We start from the raw sequence: 22,014 nt of genomic DNA on the forward strand, positions 1-22,014 counted from the left end.
ACAAGAGAATCAAATTCTACTTGGTGTGACCGAATATTTAGATTTTAACTGTTCTAGTGATTTATTTATCTTTATTTTTTGGGAACAAAAATGCTAGTTAACTTGAATTTTACACCAAATGAGCTTTATACGTTACGAGGCGCAGAATATTCTGTTTTACATATCATTTCATATCCAAATCTTATAAAAAACCATTTGCCAACTCACTTAACTGTTTCTCATAGAATAGATACATTAATTACAGTGAAGAAAAGCCTGAGAGGTTTCTCTGCAACTGAATCATACTATCTTGAGAAGCAACATCAATTGTACCATTGAGAAAAGCAGTGTACCAAGAAGCAGAGAGTTTTGGAGATCTGTTGCGACCAGGATCGCTGAAATTCACATAGTACATTCCGAAGCTGGTTCTATATCCAGCCATTAACTCATATACGTCAATCATCGACATTACAAAGTAACCTCTCGTGTCCGATCCATTCCTGATCAGACAAAAATATTGATTTGTTATATTTTAACTAAAACTAACGTTATATTGTGATATTTGACCACTTCAATGCTAATATAAGGACTAAAAGATGAAGAAGGAGAATCATACTTGACGGCGTTGAGCACAACACCGATGTAAGCTTGAATGTATACAACTCTTGGTGTGTCCTGTAGCATCGAGTCGTGTATCATCGGTTTACCTGGTGTGATTAGAATAATCTTAATTAAGAAGAAAATGGTGTGCTTTCAAACAGACAGAACAGAGCAAGAAGACAAAACAGAACGAAGTGTTACCATTTTCAAGAATGTAGATCGGAGGATTGTTATAGCTCTGCTTTAGATACTCAAGTACACCTTCAAGACCCCATGGAATAGCCTCCCACTTCAAGAAAAGCAATTGAGTAAGGAAAATTTCATGTTTCATGAAGATCAAACAAGAGTTTTTGGCATAACTATATGTATATATATACCTCGGAAAATGAAAAGTTCCCAATGGCTGTCCAAAGAAAGAAGAGTTATCAGTTAAAAAGAGTTTGATGATTTTGATGATGAAAGAAACCTAAGCTTACGGATCAAATATGCGCCCATGTCTTTAAAGAAGCCATCGTTCATGCTGGGAAAGATAGAAGGTGCCGGTTGGTTTGTGACGTAGAATGTTATGTAGTGAATAATTCCAATAAAGTCAGATGATCCTTTCACTTGCTCCGACTCTTCCTCTGAGAAAACAGGTAACCTCAACCCCAAGGTTCTCTTCATTTCATCCGGATAGTCCCCAAATACCAAAGGCTTCAACATCCTGAATTATATATCAATCTAGTCTTTCAGATTTTGTCCTCAAGTTACTAAAACAAAGAAAGCTTATATAATTCACACCAGCCAAAGAGGAAAGCTTTAGCTCTTTGAGTTGCGATTTCATCGTCCTTGGAGTTTGTATCAGGAGATAACCCGAATGCAAATATACTAAAGCCTACGGATCCTCTCTCCTTACTCTGCACCATCATATGATGAACTATGTTCATACGGAAGAATAAGGGTAAGGCTTTAAGAGCGAAGAAGAGATATCTATGTATACCTTGTACTTTAGTTTATACAACTTGGAAGCGGAGGCATGAGCTAGCAACATGTTATGGCCTGCAATATATGGTTCTGTAGAAGAATTTCCAGTAGAGCAATTGATGTATTTGTTAGGAGAACAATGTCCAGGCGGCGAGATTCCTTCGCCATAAGAACAAATTGTTGATGTCCAAATCGGTACAATTAGAGAGTTTTAGTTCGGTGTTTGGAGGATCGAAGTTCTCTTTTATATATGAATAAGTCGGGCTACAATTAATAACTACGAGCTATAAAACGACGAGAAGGAAACAATTATCAAGCTGAGAGCTCGTCGAATCGGTACTGCGAGAACCTGTTCTCTTGTACGAATTCCTTCCCCGTTTTTCGTGTCCTCTCACCGTACGCTGTACATTCACTATTTATAGATTCTTGTGTCGGTTCGTCATCTGAAAAGATCAAAATACCCTGCTCGACCTATTAATTTCCTTGGGCCTTTTCTAGACTGGACATGTTGTTGGGTTGAAATCCACCCCTAACACAAATGGCGAATATCGTAGCTTCGTTGATTGTAGTCCATAACTTCACATCCTCCCCAAACTCTCTGAAGCAAACATCTGCAAAAGCAGTGAAGTCTTCTCTGCAATATCAGAAATAAACAACATTTTTTATTTATTTAAATGTTCATATATATCTTTAAAGGTGACTTTGTTAGATCAGAGTCTTCTTTGATACTTTACTTGATTTTTCGGTTGATCCATCCTCCGTACTCATCTTCAAGAGACCGAGGAAGATCATAGTGGTAAAGTGTAACGTGTGGCTCGATTCCTGTTAATAGTTTTGTCAAAAAGAAACCTTTTAGAAGATATATATTGAATTGGCTTTAGTTGGGATCAAGTATAAAGACAGAAGGAAAATAAAGTATGTAGACATAAAAAGCTCACCATGATTTCGTAATTCTTTGATGAAGTTCTTGTAAAACAATAGACCTTTTTGGTTAATGGGTCCTCTTCCATCTGGAAAAGTACGCAACAAAAAAAAAAAGGGGGTTTAAGAGGTCTGAAACAATCTTGTTAGTTACTTGCAAACAAAGAAACAAGGAAGAGTCATTAACTAGGTATAAGTCTTGACCAGGAGATAGAGAATCTGAATGCTTCTAAGCCCATATCTGCCATGAGCTTAACATCTTCCTGCACAAAACACAATAACTCATCGAATTTGAGAAATACAGAGCCAGAGATTTTACAAGAACTTCTTTGAAACGTAAACGGCAAAGAAGAGTGAGTGAGAGAGAGACCTTATATTTGTGATAACCATCACATGCTATGTCTCCATTATCTCTACTATCTAAAATGTGATGTTTGTTGACAAGAATCAAAACAAACAAACAAAAGAAGGTAGTCATACGTACATATTAAAACAGGAAGAAAAGAAAAAGAAAAAAAGCTTACGAGAGTGGGTGAAAGTATCCCAGACGCTAGGAGTTCTTCCATCTTCATCAACAGCTCCTTCCCACTATTTCCATAATTTAAATTCCCCAACATAAAAAATGCTCTATGTTATGATAGATAGACAAAACACATTTAACATATATGAAGAACATAGAAGCAGAGTGGAACCTGATAAGCAGAAGTGGCGGCTCCGGATAGGAAATCCTCTGGAAAATCGTTTCTGGTGAAGGCATCAATACTGTAGCTTGTTGTTGCCAAAACGATGGCCACTACTAGAAAACTAAAAAACAGAGAAAAAGGTTTCATATTTCTTATTTCCCACTTCTAGTCGAAAGATTTAAGTGAAGGCAAATATGCCAAATGAATAAAATAATTGATGGGTTTTGTCGATTTTTTTGTGGAGACATGCAGACGATTAAGTAAACGAGTGACCAATCTTTTCTATTCCTTCTTCCACTCGTGGAAAAAAAAAAGCGATCTATGTGGAAGAAGACCATATCCCATAGTGACATGATTCTTGTTCGTGATGTGACCGACCTGCATTTCCATGTTTCTGTTAATTAGTAAATTTGCCAGCCCTAAATGTTAAAAATGGATTTTTGAAAACAATTTAATTGGTAAATTAAGATTTGTTTCCCCCCATTCGGTTCGAGCTAAATTCATTTGTGTTTTGCTGAACAAATAAGATATGCTAACTTTAGTTAAATTTTACATTTGGAGAATATTTTGCTTCTACGACCGTGACATGTGTGTACTAAATTAGAAAGAGAATAGTGGGTGGAGTAATAGTTACGTCTTGTTTCATTTGTGTACTAAATGTGAAGAAAAAGTAAAATATATGCGCATCCAGGGAATCGAACCCTGGTCAGTACCGTGGGAGGGTACTATGATACCACTACACCAGATGCGCTTTCTTAACCAGACTATCAAATATGCGTATTTCACTCCTGTATTTTCTTATATTGGGCCTTCATAAGGCCTACGACCATCGGACACGCAGTAACCTTTGTGAACGCTTCGTTCGAAAATACGACAACCAAGATAGAAGAATAATACTGTAGTCTGTAGGTGACAAAAACTATATATAAATTTTAATTTGAGCTAGTTTTAGATTCGTAAATCGGTTGGTACAACTTACAAATGACCACGCTCTTCATTTTACTTTCTTGACCAACGGTTGTAATTTTCCTTGACCATGCAACGATCTATACTTCTTCTTTTTTTTTAACTATCTCAACATTTTAGTTTAGGTATCCATATTTTCATTAAGTCATATTAAGTTACCACGTCTTTTTCTTTTTTAACCCTATCTTCCATTCACGTACACCTACTTGGATCGGTTGAGGGTACAGAACTATAATGTAACAAGTGGATCTATATATATTAACGTGTGATAATAACATATATTTCCATTCAGGCAAATCATGCTAATTATCTCACGCAATGACAAATGTTATATATGGTAGTTAGCGATTTCGAAAAACTTGTTATTAATATGCCATTGATACCAAAATAAGCTATTAACTTAGTACTCACGTATTACAAAAAAGAACTTAGTGTTCACGTATAGGGTCCTAAACAATTCAATTCTAACCAACATAATTATTAAATAAAAGTATTGTACTTAAGAAAAGAAGACTACGTACAACCCGATATATATATCATATAAATTGCAAAGTTCTTGCGTACATGCTTATGAAGACATAAACTAATAAAGAAAGAAAAGGAAAAAATATGTTAAATCCCTCTCTCGTTGTAGTCTTGCTTATTGCAATAGACGCAAGTCTGGTTAACTCCAGCTATCTTAGCTGCTCGGGGAATATATCAGCGAGCGATGTTGATCAAGTCCATTTCGCAATGAACTTGGAGTTCACAGAGGCCGAGTTCTTCTTAAAAGGGTCTACCGGAAAAGGACTCGATGTGTTTAACGCGACGCTTGCTCAAGGAGGACCACCCCCGGAAGGGGCAAAGAAAGCAAATCTTGATCCTATAACTAATCGAATCATCGAGGAGTTTGGTTATCAAGAAATCGGTCATCTTAGGTAAAACACGATCAAACTCGAATTTCCTTGATTGTTATGCATCATGAGATCGTTAAAATATAAAAAATTGTTGGTATTAATGAAGGGCGATCGCGGATATGGCGGGAGGAATTCCGCGTCCGTTGTTGAATCTGAGTAGAGAGAATTTCGCGGAGTTTATGGACAGAGCGGTTGGACGGAGATCTAACCCACGGTTCGACCCTTATGCCAACTCAATCAACTATCTCTTAGCTTCATACTATATCCCTTATGTTGGCCTAACCGGTTACGTCGGAACCATCCCTTACCTTTTATACTTCAATATCAAACGGGTAATCAACTATGCTTAAGTATTCTACATGTTTGTATACATGTTTTTGTTACAAGCACATGTATATACAGAGGGCTATATCCAAATAATACATGTATTATATGCACGACGTTATCGGTTTCACTTTGATTACAAGTGAGTTGAATAATTTGCTAGTACATATACGTTATTCTAGCAAAAAATCTATACATTAAATTCATATATAATAATTACGCTATAGCAATATAATAGCTAGTAATCGTTGTTATTTATATACAGTAAAACCTCTATAAATTAATACTCTATAAATTAATAATCACTATAAATTAATAAATTTTGCTGGTCCCAAGTCGGGCCAGTGTAAAAATTAACAATATTCGATAAGATAATAAGATAATAATTTTTTTGAAATCTCAATGTAAAATATGGTCCCAATAATATCATAAATTAATAATCATGTAAATTTATATATATATATATACTGATATAATAGTGTATGTTTCTCCTAAAACTCATTTCTATAGAACATTTGTAATGTTGTATTTTCAAACTATAATGATATCTCTAAAATATTTTATAACATGTCATACAAATAATTAAATTTTAAAGTTTTAATTTTTAGATATGCATCATTTACAATTTGATAATTAGACAGATTATTAAAATATGAGAATTAATATTATTATTATTCATAAATTTGAATTTATGTATGTCATGTGTATAAGTCAATTTGTTTATAGTATTTGTAATTTATTGTCAATAATGCTTTTTAAATATTACAAGTTCAATTCCTAAACCATAAAATTTATAACATCCGAAAGTTTAATCTTATTTTGCTATAATTGTTCCAATTCATAATTTAAAAAAAAAATAAACAATTAAAAATATATCTATAAATTAATAATTATTAATTTACAGTGTAAATTAATAATTATTAATTTATAGATAAATTAATATCACTATAAATTAATAAAATGTCTTGGTCCCAATATTATTAATTTATAGAGGTTTTATTGTATACAGCTTGTGGCGGGTCTATTGGGGGTAGAATCGGGTCAAGACGGAGTGATAAGGACGCTCCTGTATGAGAGACAATACGAGACGGTGGAGGAATACGGCGGAGTCACGGTGGCTGAGCTGACCAACGAGATATCTATCCTCCGTAACGAGCTTGGTATGTGCGGGATCAAGGACGAAGGCTTGTGCGTGCCGCTGTGGCTAGGTGCGGAGAATCGCACCACCAGCAACATCCTCTCTGCAGATGCTTACTCTATCTCTTATGACCGGACACCGCAAGAGATCCTCAGGGTTATGTACGGCACCGGAGATGAACACCGGCCAGGCGGGTTTTGGCCGTGTGGTGCCAACGGGAGGATCGCTAGGATGTTTCTTGATGAAGGGTCTTATGGTGATTGCGTTGCATGCTCTTCAGAGAAAGTGTTTTAATTGATACACACAACAATATAAAATAAAATCGGGATGAAGGTTGTAATATTATTCTCGGTAAGGTGATAGTGGTGATTACTGATTACTGATTACTGATTAGTCCATGTATCTTATTACTCTATCTATGTTTAATTTTAATTTTTTTTTTATAAAACCTTGTTTCTAGTTGTGTTAGATTATTCATGTGGGTCCCCACAAGCAAATTTGATGAGAGAAAAAAAAAACGCAAATTTCTTAAATCGTTCGGTGGGATCATCAGCTAAATTGAGAAAAACAAAGTAGAGATGAATGAGACAGTAGGAAAGATAACACGATTTTCCAGTAATGTATGAACTGTAATCAATAATTTCGAGTGACAATTAGGATGTAAATAACACGTATGCATTATTACGCCGCGAGACGTAAGAATACATTGTAATTGATGTGAACGAAACTTGTAGTTCTACTGATTTGTGTCATATGACTCATTTTTTATTTTAAAATAATAATAATCGTGCATTCCACAACGGAGTTCACGTGATGACCCTTAATAATAATAAAGTTAAAGAACTCCAAAGTCTTTTTTTTGTTCAAAGAACTCCAAAGTCAAAAACTAAATAAATACGCAATAATTCACCAAAAGAAATTACATCTGAAGTGGTTTGTCAACAAGAGATTGGCCCAATAACCCTATTGATCGCTCCGTACACACTGCTCCACATCAATGGGAGCTCATAAAAAGTCTCCCCAGATTATTGAATTTTGAATTAAAGGTACTACAAAACTAAAGGAAGAAAACAAAATGTGTCACACTTCAAGCAAAACTTAATAGTATTCCATTATATTATAGCACAATGTTTCCGGCTTTCAACGACTAAAACCTAAGTAGTGTACAATTTGTTAATAAACAACAAAATCTACAAGAACCAAAGAGGTTCTAGTAATTTTAACTTTACAAAAGAAAAGCTAGAAGATCATTCCCAAAGTGACTAATGATTATGATGAAATTTTAAGTCTACAATAAATTAACGAAGACAACTCATTAAAATGATTTTTACTCAACAACTAAAAGAAAACTACAAACAAATAAAAAAAATGGGATTAAACATAGCAATATATCCTCACGTCGTCGTAGTAGTAGTAAGCTTGGCAGCTTTAAACGACGGATGAAGCAGCCCGAACTCGTCCTTGGCCTCGAGCGGCCTATCCGTCTGGTTACGCGTGGGTTTCACGCGCCGGCTCCCAAGCGACTTATGCGTGAAACCATACATCTGAAGAATCTGATTGTCTCCGAAATTAAGCGCTCTATCCATCTGCCGCAGACACCGTTCAACCGGGTAATCTCCAAACTTACCGCACGGTTTACACCCGACGAAATGCGTAACGAGCGGCCAACGATGGTCTCCAAAACCCGGTTTATGATTCTCAATCATCTCCTCGTACCGGTCCACCAAAATCCCCCAGTAACCGTGCAAGTAATAGCCACTCTCTAGATACACTTTGCCTCCCCATCTCTCTCTCTCCGTCGCGAGAAGATAGACCATGGCGGACTGATCGTCAGCTTCGAAAGCGGGTCGGTCTTTAAGTTCCCGGGTCAAGACTTTACCCGCTTCTTCTCGGATCTTGCCTTTAGGGCCCATAGGAGCCCAAGCGTCAAGAAGATCAAGCGACCACTGCGAGTTCCTAAGCAAGAAACTTCCTGTGTTGAGACCAATCCAATTCTTCTGGTCATAAACCATCTCGCTCCAACCGTGCATCACCAAGTTGTAATCTTTATACCTCTCCCAGGGAAGCTCGAACACCATGTCCGTGAACATCGCGTCGCTGTCCATCCACCATAAGAACTCAATCTCAGGATGAGACAAGAGTAGTTTCCTAATCAACGGAAGCTTGGCCCAGAATCCAGCCATCTCAGCGTCGAGCAAAGCCATGTTGTAGAAGATCTCGATCCCGTGTATCCTACAGTAATCGATTTTGTTCTTAATCGATTTCAAAAGGTAATGGTCACCCACAGGATTCTCACACGGCTTAGGAGCTGAACCAGTGACAAGAAGAACCCTAGGCTTGTTTGGCGCCACGAAATTAGGGAAACTAGGGTTCTGTTTGAGCCAATCGAGCCTCTGCTCATCCCAATCAGAGATCTTTGGACCTAGAGAATACGGTTTATTATTAGTCCGGTCTTGAGATTTGTCGTCTTCATCGTCGACGAATAGCTTGTTGATGTCGAAGGTCTCGTAGCTGTTGTTCTTGTTACCATTATTGCCGTCTTCGGACGACGACGACGTCGTTTTGGAAGAGACCTCGACGAGAACACGGTGAGGCTCGCCGCGTTTACGGGTGTAGAAGAAATGCTCACGGATCTCTTCGATGTCTTGCTCCGGCGTACCGAACTTACCGGCTCCGATAGTGCCACGCAAGACGATGACGGTGAGGACGAGACAAAGAATCGTCACTTTACCTTGGCGCATGATTCTCTGCAATCTCCTAAACCGATACGCTCCTAAACACTTCTCTATCATCATATATAATCTTCTTCTTCCTCAACAGATCTGGTCTCGATTCAGACACATATAAATAAATAAAAAAGAATTAGAGGGAAATCTATCTATAATGTGTTTGTAATTTGTAATATTACGCGTTTTTGGAATTTATTTCTACCTCGTAAATGGAAAGGGATTAACGAAGAGATTTTTTTTCTTAAAAGCTTAAAAAAAGAAAAAAAAGGAAAAAGGAAAAGATGAAGATGAAATTTGGATTAAGGAAGTAAATAAATATATTGATTTAATACTAAATACAAGTATATATTATATAAATTTTTAAAAATGTCAGACAGAACATGCCTGCCTGTCTTGGACGCGTAAAAATCGGTGCCTATCGACGTATCTAATAGTATCTATCTTCTTCCCACACTAGTAGTAGTAAGCCAAGCCCCCTGTAGTAAACGAACACACACGCTCTTGAGCTTCCCTATATGATTCGTTTTATACTAATTGGGCCTTACTAATATAAAGCCCATAAAGAGTCCAATTACAATTTCTGGGCTAACATTAGGGGCATTTTTTTGTTTTTCTTCTTTTTCTCCGTAACAGAAAACGGTTAAGTCGTTGATGGAGAGGGAGTTAAAACAGGAAACAGAAGCTTTGGAAGTTCATACAAGTGTTAGGATTTAAAAAATTAGAGCACCAGGCAACTAATTGTAATTAATAATAGCCACTAAATAATTTTACGGTTCGGGATTAATTAACGGACTTTTCTAAGTAAGACAAAAGAAAAAAAAAAAAAAAATTACTAGTATAAATGATGTCTTCTTGTTAACATTTCAATTCAGGATTTAGAAAGATCATTTATATATCTTTTTAATCAATATTCTGAATTCTCTCTGAATCTAAGAAGGGTCTCCATTAACGACGGCAACAATGTACGACGTCAAGAGTTTTAACTTCTTGGCAGTGATTGTGATATTGTTTGCCTGTCGTTATGGAGACGCCACCGCTGCCAACCGAGGCTATATTAAGTACAAAGATCCTAAAGCGGCGGTGGAAGAGAGAGTGGCAGACTTGTTGTCACGAATGACGTTACCCGAGAAACTTGGTCAAATGTGTCAATTTGATCGATTCAACTACTCAACGAATGAGTTGGGGTCCAAGGGTAGCGGCGACGAAATCTTCACAAAGTACCTGATCGGTATGTGGTACTAGCTAGCTAGGAATATATATATATATATATATATATATATATATTTTTTTTTTTTTGTTTTGTTAATTATCTACCGAAGATTTCGAATGATGAACTTATTAATTGAAACTGGTGTGTACGTGCGAGATTACAGGAAGCTATTTGAGCAATCCATTTGATACCGGAAAAGATGTAGGAGAACGGATACAACTGATAAACCTTTTCCAGAAATTGAGTCTTTCGACGAGGCTCGCAATCCCTGCGCTTTACGCTATTGATGCGGTTCACGGTCACAACAATTTTATTAATGCAACCGTTTTCCCCCACAATGTCGGTATTGGCGCCACTAGGTATGTATAAATGAATCATATAGCTTATACAAAATGTGTCATTAGTTTTTTTTTTTCAAAAATTTAACGTATTTGATATGGTTCGTTTGTTGTAGGGATCCTGAACTTGTTAAAAGGATTGGAGCTATAACCGCGCTCGAAGCAAAAGCAACAGGAGTCGCTCAAGTTTTTGCACCTTGTGTTGCGGTAATTAAGTCGAAAATATACTCTGTCCACACACACACACACACACACAAAAAAAAAAAAAAGTGGAAAATAATATACATTTTATCGATCAACATAATATATATAGAGGTATATAAACCGTTTCTAACTTGGATTGAAAATTTGGATGAACAGGTTTGCAGAGATCCTAGATGGGGAAGGTGTTACGAGAGCTATAGTGAAGACACTAAGGTTGTGAATATGATGACCGAGGGTATCATCGATGGATTACAAGGAAATGCTCCTTACCTTGCTGATTCAAAGTAAAAAAAAAAAAAGAACTACTACCTAGCTAGTTTAATTTTTATCTAATTTTTTTTAATAAAGTTAACTAATGTGAAAAACGCGATTAGGATTAATGTGGCTGGGGTTGCCAAACATTTTGTCGGGGATGGAGGGACAACAAATGGAGTCAATGAGGAAAACACTGTGGCTGATAATGCTACTATCTTTGGTATCCATATGCCTCCATTTGAGATAGCGGTCAAGAAAGGGATCGCATCAATCATGGCTTCTTACTCTAGTCTTAACGGTGTTAAGATGCATGCGAACCGCGCAATGCTCACTGATTACCTCAAGAACACTCTCAAATTCCAAGGCTTTGTTATCTCTGACTGGCTGGGAATTGATAGGATAACAACGCCATTCAGAGCAAATTACACTTACTCCGTTGAAGCTTCCATTAATGCCGGCATTGATATGGTTGGTTTTTTTTTTTACTTTTGTTTCTACTTTCAATCAAGAAACGGATTCTTGGTATGTTAAATAAAACGAATTCTTGTTGCGTAGGTTATGATTCCATGGACGTATCCAGAGTTCTTGGCGACATTGACAAAACTAGTGAATGGAGGACACATCCCTATGAGCCGTATCGACGATGCTGTACGAAGGGTCTTGAGAGTTAAATTCTCTATCGGTCTCTTTGAGAACCCGTATCCAGTAGTGGAGAATGCCACAAAGCTTGGAAATGAGGTAAATCCAAAAGGACACAAGATTTTTTGTTTATATACATAATTGTTTATTAAAGAAGTTTTATTTAATTAAACATCTTAAACTGTTAATGGAAAATATATTATATATATAATACCATGTGAAATAATAAATTTAGGTACAAATTGATACATAAGCTAATTCGTCGTTTTTCATAAAGCATAAGAAGATAGATTACTACCAAAAAAAACTATCATGCAGATAGCATCAAACTATATAGTTAGTCTTATTATTGTACCTAACTGATGCGAGAATTTTTAATACAATGTTGTAGGCTCATCGGGCAGTTGCGAGAGAGGCGGTGAGAAAATCAATGGTGCTTCTAAAGAACGGGAAGCCAAACGGCGATAAAGTTGTGCCGCTCCCGAAGAAGGTGAAAAAGATCGTTGTCGCGGGACAACACGCACACAACATGGGATGGCAATGCGGCGGCTTTACTCTCACTTGGCAAGGATTCAACGGAACTGGAGAAATTATCCCCATTAACACAAAACTGCACCTTCCTACCGGTAAAATGGGAGGTAATACATACACAATGTCAGAGATGGACATTATACATATAATATCTTGGTTTTTCGGATCTTTCCTAATTATATTATATTCAAGGTTTAATAGTCTTAAGATAATATATTCACAGAAATGTCTACAAAATATATATATAGGAAGTACAATATTGGAAGCCATCCAGAAAGCAGTAGATCCCACCACTGAAGTTGTTTACGTGGAGACACCAGACCTAGAAACATCGAAGCTTCACGCCGACGCAGCATACACAATTGTGGTCGTGGGAGAAGAGCCTTACGCAGAGACGAGAGGGGACAGCAAAACGCTCGGTATATATGCACCAGGTCCGGACACGATTAGCCACACGTGTGGTAGTGGGATGAAGTGTCTAGTGGTCCTAGTCACAGGACGTCCGCTCGTGATCGAGCCTTACATGGACATGATCGATGCTCTTGTAGTCGCATGGCTTCCCGGAACGGAAGGAAATGGAGTCACTGATGTCTTGTTTGGTGATCACCCCTTTACTGGTACACTGCCTCGCACGTGGATGAGGACTGTTGACCAACTTCCGATGAACGTTGGCGACAAGAACTACGACCCTCTCTTCCCCTTCGGATTCGGAATCAAAACCTAAATCAATAACAATAACTATGTAACTATTTGAAGAAACATAATTGTATCACTTTCCCGATCAATAATTAATTACAATTTATGTTACATGCAATCCTATCCTAACTGAAAGAAACATACATATATATGGCCATGGAACTCGACATGCAACTTAACTTGTTCACAATTTGATGATTGAGCATACCTATTTCATTATGGGCTATAGCCCAATCCTTTACTTTTGTCTTCTCAATATAGAATATATGGGAACAAAAGGATTCTTATTTCGAGGGAATAAAACATAAGTCAAGGATTTTGTGAAAATGGAGAGTAGACATTAGACAAGAGACGACGTGACGGCAAAACGGGTCCAACCATGCACTATGCAATGTCGGGTACTGAGGTGGGTTGATATATTTCAGGAAAGGTGCTTTTTACAATAATAGAAATATAGGAAATTGTTTGATAAATGGTCTAATTTTTGTGTAATTAAAACGTTACAAACTCGGAAAGTTGCTATTTTAGATAGGCTATTATTTTTCCTGGATGACCTTCATAAACAATAAGTGAATAAACAAATAAAGATCCCCGTCAACTTGTAATTATGGGAGAGAAAATTATATGCAGTAATCCTAAACAATAAGTGAATAAACAAATAAAGTAATCATTTACAACCAATATAATTATGGGAGTCAGCTTTTTAAGTTGGCGAAAGTTTTGCTCTCATCAATCCTGTTTTCAACTTTTCATTCATCTATATTTGATTAAAAAATGATGATGATGAATAAATAATATCCTATGTTAAACTTTAAATATGTTGAATAAAATAGGCTTTATGTGTCTAAACGTGAATATGTTCTTCTTAATTTATTCAAAATCTTCAATAGAAGTTCATGTGAAAGACTTTTTTTCTCTCTCGCTCGCCTAAACCTAATAGCCCTCGCCGCTCAAATTTTTTCTCAGATCTGAGACCAGAGTGCGGTGGCTCCTCTAGCACCGGCTCTGGTCTCCCTGCTTTGTTTCTTCTCGTTTCTTTTTAGTTTTTGTATTAAGTTCTGGGAAGTTTTTTGGCCTTCATTTGGGGTTTCTATCTAGTTGATTCGATGTGTGATTTTGGGTGTCTTGCGGAAGCGGTCGAGTGTCTCTCATCTGTTTGGTTTGTGGCTCGTGCGAGGAAGATGGTGCCGGATCTGAGATCGACGGGGCTTTAGTCTACAGTTTAATTGCCATGATTTATCTTTTAGTCTCCCTCTTGGTTCGTCTCCTTTCTAAGAAGAGGCTCTTGTTGTGTGAAGTTTATGCTTGGTTCTATGCTTTAGATCTTTCTGCTCTTAGGTGGAAGTTGCTGGTGATGATAACTTCTGTAGATGAGTGTCGTTCTTGTTCTTGTATCAAGGCTCATCGAGGTTGTTTTGTCTCGCTCCTTGTCTTCGCGTTTCCGAATCTGGAGGATGTCGGATTGCGTTTATGGCTTCTAACTAGGCGCACCCTTGACGCATCAGTCGTCTCCGCCCCATCTGGAAATGCTTGAGGTTCTGAATTGAGCCTTTACTTGTCAGATTATGAAGTCATGGTTCTTGGTTCCGAGAGATCACCTCTCACTGTGATAGGAGGAGGCATTTGTGATCGATGTGGTGGCCGTGGGCAACATTGGTACATCTCATTCGCAGGAACTTCAGAAGAAAAGATCGATTTGTTCGTTTAGAACTAGTGTTTATCTTTTAGGTTTTATTGTTTATGCCTCTAGTTCTTAGTTGTTTGGTTTCGATCTCTTTCGTTTTGGCTTTTAATCTTTCTGTTGTGTAGTTTTAGTTGACTCCGGGGACTTATCCTTTGTCCGCCGGCCTAGCTTCCCTTATTTGGACTTAGACTCTGGGGATATATCGTTTTTCCGCCAGCAAAGTTGTATTTCTCAGTGTAACATTCCAAGTATTATCAATATAACATTAGATGACAAAAAAAAAAATTTATTCAAAATAAAATAGAAAGAAAAGACAATAGAGCAGACGAGAATCTATGTGCGTTTTCCATGAGTACATACGCATATATCCAAGAATATGGCGTTTGCCCTCAATGACATAAGTATTGATTTTATTCGTGATTAGGGTCACGCATGATGACATACCATTCTTACAAGATTGCATTGAAAAAAAACTTTAAAGTTCAAGTAATGTATTTTGACTTATCTGGGTTGTGTTAATTAGTCAAAATTAGCTAGGTTAAGAGAGTATCGTACGGACTGTGTCTTTGCCCAGATAAGGGAATGAGTCTATTGCGAGTTTCTTTACTCATGGTGCTAATCACTAACCGTGACACACCAAACATTACTGGAGCAGCTCCATGACGTTTTCCGTTTCTCTCCACATCCAAATTTGGTAGATGGGAGCTTTAAAAAACAAAAACAGACCTGTTTCTTTAATCTAGATAAAATTTTCATCAAATTATATATACACTTATTGATGATATATCATATAACCATCAAAATCATTATTATATTTTGTTAGGTTTAGACTTTTAGTGCTATTTGTTATTCAATTGTCAGAATTCATAACACAAAGAAAAAGAAAAGGAAAACACCAAAAGAACGAAACAAACGTCACATGGTCGGATGGATCATGGATAGAAATTATATTTTAAAAAAACAAGGAGAGATTTCTCCACTAAGTATAGTAGTACAAAATAATTTGTTCAGAAAGTGACATCCATTTTTCAACTCCCCGAATCAATGATTCGTTCGTGTCCACCCAAATTTATAACTGATCCCTTCTTCACACGTGTCCCTGCAAATACAGTATTCAGTGAATCTTTTATATCATGAAAAATACTAATTTAGCTACTCACTCTGAGTCACTTGTAGTCTAGTACGACTACTCTTGTCTTCTTTCTCCACTCGGCTGCCTTGTAGTTGTAACTTGCAAGTATTTTCCAACGGTTATAATTGTTTAATATATACTTGTAAGTATCATTGCATCATCGTAATAATAAATTCAGAGATAATTTTGTTGTTCGTGGAAGTTTATTGTGCGAGAGACGATGCGGTGGCTTTCGTCTTCTTGGGTCTCCGATCTCTCATGTTCTTCATCAGCAGTCATAGAGCCATCTTCATCTCTTCCAGCTCTAATCCAATGGCTAAGATTCATCTTCCTCTCTCCTTGTCCTCAGCGACTTCTCTCCTCCACCGTCGATCTTCTCTTCCTCCTCATCCTTGTCTTCTTCGCTATCCAAAAACTCTTCTCTTCTTCTTCTTCAAGAACCAACGGTGAGGCGGCTGACATCACAAAGCCTCTACTCGGAAGAAGAACACGAACCAGAACAACGGGGCTGTTGTTCAAAACGACAATCTTAGTAACAATACTCCTGTCGTTTTGCTCTGTCGTGCTCTGCGTCTTGGCTTTCACCTCTGTTTCTTCTCGGTCCAACGTCGATGCCCTCTTTTGGTTAACTCACGCCGTTACTAACGTCGTCATCGCCGTTTTGGTTCTCCACCAAAAAAGATTCGCATCTTCGACTCATCCGTTATCGTTACGAATCTACTGGGTTTGCAACTTCGTCGTCACAGCCCTCTTCGCCGTCTCCGGTATTCTCCATCTAATCTCCGACGACTCCGCCGCCGCGACTCTAAGAGCAGACGACGTCGCTTCGTTCATCTCCTTCCCTTTAACCGCCGTTCTTCTTCTCGTCTCCATCAAAGGATCCACCGGACTAGTAGTAACCACCAGCGTCACGGTCCCGGCGAAACGAAACGACGTCGTTTTAGATAAATCCGAGAACGTTTCACTGTTCGCATCAGCATCGTTCGTATCGAAAACGTTCTGGTTATGGATGAACCCGTTACTTAGCAAAGGCTACAAATCTCCGTTAAACCTCGACCAAGTCCCGACTCTTTCACCGGAGCACAGGGCAGAGAAGCTCGCGACTCTCTTCGAATCGAAATGGCCCAAACCTCAAGAGAACTCGAGAAACCCCGTCCGTACGACTCTCATCCGATGTTTCTGGAAGGAGATCGCATTCACGGCGGTTCTAGCCATCATCCGTCTCTGTGTCATCTACGTCGGTCCCGTTCTCATCCAAAGCTTCGTCGATTTCACTTCCGGCAAAGGATCGTCGCCGTCGCAGGGTTACTACCTCGTCCTCATCCTCCTGGTCGCTAAATTCGTCGAGGTCTTGTCGACTCATCAGTTCAATTTCAATTCTCAGAAGCTAGGGATGCTTATAAGATCCACTCTCATTACAGCTCTTTACAAGAAAGGGTTGAAGCTAACCGGCTCGGCTCGTCAGAACCACGGCGTTGGTCAAATCGTGAACTACATGGCCGTTGATGCACAGCAGCTCTCTGATATGATGCTTCAGCTCCACGCAATTTGGCTCATGCCTTTGCAAGTAACTGTGGCTATTGTGCTTCTCTACGGTACTCTTGGACCTTCTGTCGTGACTACTATCATCGGTCTAACCGGTATTTTCATGTTCATTCTCTTGGGGACGAAACGAAACAATAGGTTTCAGTTTAGCCTGATGATGAACCGTGACTCACGGATGAAAGCAACTAATGAGATGCTTAATTACATGAGAGTGATCAAGTTTCAAGCTTGGGAAGACCATTTCAACGAGAGGATTCTCAAGTATAGAGACATGGAGTTTGGTTGGCTATCCAAGTTTCTTTACTCCATCGCTGGGAACATCATTGTGCTATGGAGCACGCCGGTGTTGATCTCAGCGCTCACTTTCGCAACCGCGGTTTTCTTGGGTGTCAAGCTTGATGCAGGCACCGTTTTCACCACGACAACGATTTTCAAGATTCTTCAAGAACCGATCAGGACGTTTCCGCAGTCTATGATCTCTCTTTCTCAGGCTATGATCTCTCTAGGAAGACTTGACGCTTACATGATGAGCCGAGAGCTGTCGGAAGAGACTGTGGAAAGGAGCCAAGGGTGTGACGGGAATGTCGCTGTGAAGATCAAAGATGGGAGCTTTAGTTGGGATGATGAAGACGATGTGCCTGCAATTGAAAACATAAACTTTGAGGTTAAGAAAGGAGAACTCGCTGCGATTGTAGGGACAGTTGGATCAGGGAAGTCGTCACTGTTAGCTTCTGTTCTCGGCGAAATGCACAAACTTTCAGGCAAGGTTCGAGTTTGTGGGACAACGGCTTATGTAGCACAAACTTCGTGGATTCAGAACGGAACGGTTCAAGACAATATATTGTTTGGTCTTCCCATGGAGAGAGGCAAGTACAATGAAGTTCTCAAGGTTTGTTGTTTAGAAAAAGATATGCAGATTATGGAGTTTGGAGACCAGACTGAGATCGGGGAACGCGGAATTAACCTTAGTGGAGGTCAGAAGCAGAGGATACAACTTGCACGAGCGGTTTATCAGGAATCAGATGTGTATTTACTCGATGATGTCTTTAGCGCCGTGGATGCTCATACTGGTTCAGACATATTCAAGGTGTGAACACTTAATCATCTATCAGTTTTAAGTTCATCAAAATAAAATTATAAAGCATAAAACTTAATCTTCTTTCTTTATTTGTGATTATGTGTCTGCAGAAATGTGTAAGGGGAGCCTTAAAAGGAAAGACAATCTTGCTAGTAACTCATCAAGTAGACTTCCTTCACAACGTTGATCGCATCTTGGTACAATTCCAAGGAACAAAAAATGTAAACTTATTTGAGTTCAGGATTTTAGGAATTTGGTAATGAATGGTTCCATATTACAGGTTATGCGAGATGGAATGATCGTGCAGTCAGGAAGATACGACGAACTAGTGAGCTCCGGGTTAGATTTTGGGGAACTGGTAGCTGCGCACGAGACATCAATGGAGCTAGTTGAAGCTGGCTCAGCATCGTCCACTGCAGCAAATGTGCCAGTGGCATCACCAAGAACACAGAGAACTATTTCAATAGAATCTCCCCGTTTACCACCAACACCAAAATCTCCAAGTATACATAGAACTACTTCAATGGAGTCTCCAAGAATACTAAGAACTACTTCAATAGAGTCTCCTCGTTTGGGCGAGCTAAACGATGAAAGCATCAAGTCGTTTCTCGGATCCAACATCCCAGAAGATGGATCAAGACTGATCAAAGACGAAGAAAGAGAAGTCGGACAAGTGAGCTTTCAAGTTTACAAACTTTACTCAACCGAAGCTTATGGCTGGTGGGGAATAATACTTGTTCTAGTCTTCTCTGTAGCTTGGCAAGGCTCTTTAATGGCTAGTGATTATTGGCTTGCCTATGAAACATCAGCCAAAAACGAGGTTTCCTTCGACGCTACAGTCTTCATCCGCGTCTATGTAATTATAGCTGCTGTTTCCATTGTTCTTGTATGCATCCGTGCATTTTACGTCACTCACTTAGGCCTCAAGACTGCTCAGATCTTCTTCAAACAGATTCTCAACAGTCTCGTGCACGCACCAATGTCTTTCTTCGACACCACGCCATCGGGAAGAATCCTCAGTCGGGTTAGATAACTTTCTCCATTTAAAATATAGAAAACCAGAAAGATTTCAATTTAAAGACATATTAGTCTCTCATTATAATGTTTATTGCAGGCATCAACTGATCAGACCAATGTGGATATCTTCATCCCGTTCATGATAGGATTAGTAGCCACAATGTATACTACTCTGCTCAGTATCTTCATAGTAACCTGTCAATACGCTTGGCCAACTGTTTTCTTCATAATTCCGCTTGGATGGCTTAACATTTGGTACCGGGTAAGTGTGGAAAAGAGATGTTTCTGTTCTGATGCTAGTAGCTCTTTGATGTTATCTGTACAAAAACAATCTGATTGATTTTTGGATCCAACAGGGGTATTACCTTGCATCATCTAGGGAACTAACTCGTCTTGACTCAATCACCAAGGCCCCAGTAATCCACCATTTCTCAGAGAGCATAGCTGGGGTGATGACGATCCGATCTTTCAAGAAACAGCAAATGTTTAGGCAAGAGAATGTGAAGCGAGTCAACGACAATCTCAGGATGGACTTCCACAACAATGGTTCAAACGAATGGCTCGGATTTCGACTAGAGCTTATTGGGAGCTGGGTACTCTGCATCTCTGCTCTGTTCATGGTCTTATTACCAAGCAGCATTATCAAACCAGAGAATGTTGGGCTATCACTTTCTTACGGACTATCGCTGAACGGTGTTCTGTTTTGGGCGATATATCTAAGCTGTTTCATAGAGAACAAGATGGTTTCTGTTGAAAGAATCAAACAGTTCACTGATATTCCCACGGAAGCGAAATGGGAGATCAAAGAGAGCCGTCCACCTCCAAGTTGGCCGTACAAAGGTAACATTCGTCTCGAAGATGTAAAGGTGCGGTATAGACCAAACACGCCTCTTGTGCTCAAGGGACTTACAATGGACATTAAAGGAGGAGAGAAGATTGGTGTGGTTGGAAGAACAGGAAGTGGTAAATCGACTTTGATTCAGGTCTTGTTTAGACTTGTGGAACCATCTGGTGGCAAGATAATCATCGACGAGATTGATATCTGCACTTTAGGACTTCATGATCTAAGGTCAAGATTTGGTATCATTCCTCAAGAACCTGTTCTCTTCGAAGGAACCGTGAGGAGTAACAATGATCCAACTGAGAAATACTCTGATGAAGAAATCTGGAAGGTTGGTTAGCGATTTAAAAAGTTTAAACCTTTTTTTTTTCGATTCTTGATCCAACGGTTTATAAAATTTGCTCTGTTTTTTTATTTTACAGAGTCTCGAGCGATGCCAACTTAAGGATGTTGTTTCTTCCAAGCTCGAGAAGCTCGATTCTCTTGGTGAGTTAAAAAGTGATTTGTAATGAAACAGTTGACAGATTTTGTGTCGAGATGATGATTGTTAACATTGGAGAATACTTGTACTACTGTCACAGTGGCGGATAACGGGGAGAACTGGAGTGTAGGGCAAAGACAGTTACTTTGTTTAGGAAGAGTAATGCTGAAACGAAGCCGGATTCTGTTTTTGGATGAAGCAACTGCATCCGTTGATTCGCAGACTGACGCTATGATCCAAAAGATCATAAGGGAGGATTTCGCGGCTTGTACCATTATCAGCATTGCTCATAGGATTCCAACGGTGATGGACTGCGATCGCGTTCTTGTCATAGACGCAGGTAAGAAAACAAAAACGGAACACCCAAACCCAAGTTGTTTAGTTTACTTTGTGGTGGATTGTTAATAATGGAGTTGTTGTTAACGGGTGTAGGAAAAGCGAAAGAGTACGATAGCCCAGTTCGTTTGCTTGAGAGACAGTCTTTGTTTGCTGCATTGGTCCAAGAGTATGCTCTCCGGTCCGCCGGAATATGAGATCAACCTTTACTTTCTTTTTTTCTTCTTTTCGTTTCTTTTTGGTCAACTTAGTTGACTCAACTAATCTAGTAATTATGAATATGAATATGAAAACTAGTAAACGTTCTCTTTATGTAGATTTATTAAAATTCCAATAATCACAAGTTCCCTCCTTTGGCAATGCGCTGTCTAACTTTTTATGGGCGATACTCTTTTTTGTTACAAGTCTTTCAAAACTCCCTGATTGGTACTTACGAGTTGATTCAGTCAGTATCTTTGACGCCGAGAAAAGTTCTATAAGAAAATACAATAGAAGAGAGCTTGGGGACTCTTTTTATTGTGGTCGCAGAGATTCCGTAGGGAATATTCCGACGAAATAACATGATGTTAACAAGATTCATTTGAGTTTACTTTTTTTTTTTTTTTTCATTTCTTCAGCACATTATCTAGTTTTGGATTAGATCAAAAATATCCAATCCTTTATAAATTTACCTTTTTGGGTTTTCTCTATCAATAGATTTCATTAAATCCAACATACAAAAGTTACTCTTTAGTCTTTCCTTTTTCCCCACGGCTTGTTCGTTTGTTAGGTTCACGAATTTAAACTTTGGATCATTGCGTCTCCATAACCGTGTGGTGTGCTTTTTAG

The 22,014-nt window shown here is 38.6% G+C and overlaps 5 protein-coding genes and 1 non-coding gene across 10 annotated transcripts; 3 read left to right on the plus strand and 3 right to left on the minus strand.

Annotated features, from left to right (window-relative positions):
• Positions 1-218: 218 nt before the first annotated feature.
• LOC104753172 (beta-glucosidase 10-like) lies at positions 219-3,293 on the minus strand. 5 transcript variants are annotated; one of them, XM_087492407.1, is made up of 14 exons: positions 3,156-3,293; positions 2,988-3,051; positions 2,834-2,874; positions 2,651-2,726; positions 2,481-2,552; positions 2,277-2,364; positions 2,085-2,176; positions 1,559-1,722; positions 1,360-1,475; positions 1,056-1,282; positions 957-982; positions 781-868; positions 596-686; positions 219-479 (listed from the first exon to the last, which is right to left on the minus strand). In XM_087492407.1, the coding sequence occupies exons 1-14, from the start codon at positions 3,291-3,293 to the stop codon at positions 239-241; spliced, it is 1,524 nt and encodes a 507-aa protein (XP_087348533.1). In that variant the 3' UTR covers positions 219-238. The 5 variants fall into 5 exon arrangements, with proteins under 5 accessions (XP_087348533.1, XP_087348534.1, XP_087348530.1 ...); XM_087492408.1 differs by having other exon boundaries at positions 1,559-1,701; positions 2,070-2,176; XM_087492404.1 differs by having other exon boundaries at positions 2,834-2,883.
• A 533-nt stretch (positions 3,294-3,826) lies between these two features.
• TRNAG-CCC (transfer RNA glycine (anticodon CCC)) lies at positions 3,827-3,897 on the minus strand. Its single transcript has one exon. It is a non-coding gene; the product is annotated as a tRNA-Gly (tRNA).
• A 685-nt stretch (positions 3,898-4,582) lies between these two features.
• On the plus strand, positions 4,583-6,918 carry LOC104749050 (ferritin-like catalase Nec2). The gene is made up of 3 exons (XM_010470623.3): positions 4,583-5,029; positions 5,115-5,340; positions 6,342-6,918. The coding sequence occupies exons 1-3, from the start codon at positions 4,722-4,724 to the stop codon at positions 6,762-6,764; spliced, it is 957 nt and encodes a 318-aa protein (XP_010468925.1). The 5' UTR covers positions 4,583-4,721; the 3' UTR covers positions 6,765-6,918.
• An 802-nt stretch (positions 6,919-7,720) lies between these two features.
• On the minus strand, positions 7,721-9,600 carry LOC104749051 (xyloglucan 6-xylosyltransferase 1). The gene is made up of 2 exons (XM_010470624.2): positions 9,402-9,600; positions 7,721-9,292 (listed from the first exon to the last, which is right to left on the minus strand). The coding sequence occupies exon 2, from the start codon at positions 9,263-9,265 to the stop codon at positions 7,865-7,867; it is 1,401 nt and encodes a 466-aa protein (XP_010468926.1). The 5' UTR covers positions 9,266-9,292; positions 9,402-9,600; the 3' UTR covers positions 7,721-7,864.
• Positions 9,601-9,988: 388 nt separating this feature from the next.
• On the plus strand, positions 9,989-13,183 carry LOC104753173 (uncharacterized). Its single transcript, XM_087491750.1, has 8 exons — positions 9,989-10,427; positions 10,573-10,768; positions 10,864-10,954; positions 11,108-11,235; positions 11,326-11,674; positions 11,762-11,944; positions 12,237-12,483; positions 12,625-13,183. The coding sequence occupies exons 1-8, from the start codon at positions 10,160-10,162 to the stop codon at positions 13,098-13,100; spliced, it is 1,938 nt and encodes a 645-aa protein (XP_087347876.1). The 5' UTR covers positions 9,989-10,159; the 3' UTR covers positions 13,101-13,183.
• Positions 13,184-15,857: 2,674 nt separating this feature from the next.
• LOC104749052 (ABC transporter C family member 14) lies at positions 15,858-21,546 on the plus strand. Its single transcript, XM_010470626.2, has 9 exons — positions 15,858-15,989; positions 16,091-18,520; positions 18,622-18,708; positions 18,792-19,535; positions 19,626-19,790; positions 19,885-20,700; positions 20,792-20,855; positions 20,951-21,190; positions 21,283-21,546. Exons 2-9 carry the CDS (start codon positions 16,109-16,111, stop codon positions 21,381-21,383), a joined length of 4,629 nt encoding a protein of 1,542 aa, XP_010468928.2. The 5' UTR covers positions 15,858-15,989; positions 16,091-16,108; the 3' UTR covers positions 21,384-21,546.
• The last annotated feature ends 468 nt before the right edge of the window (positions 21,547-22,014 follow it).

This window comes from Camelina sativa, chromosome 16 (genome assembly GCF_030686135.1).
Source record: "Camelina sativa cultivar CO46 ecotype springtype chromosome 16, ASM3068613v1".
Classification (NCBI taxonomy): Eukaryota; Viridiplantae; Streptophyta; class Magnoliopsida; order Brassicales; family Brassicaceae; genus Camelina; species Camelina sativa.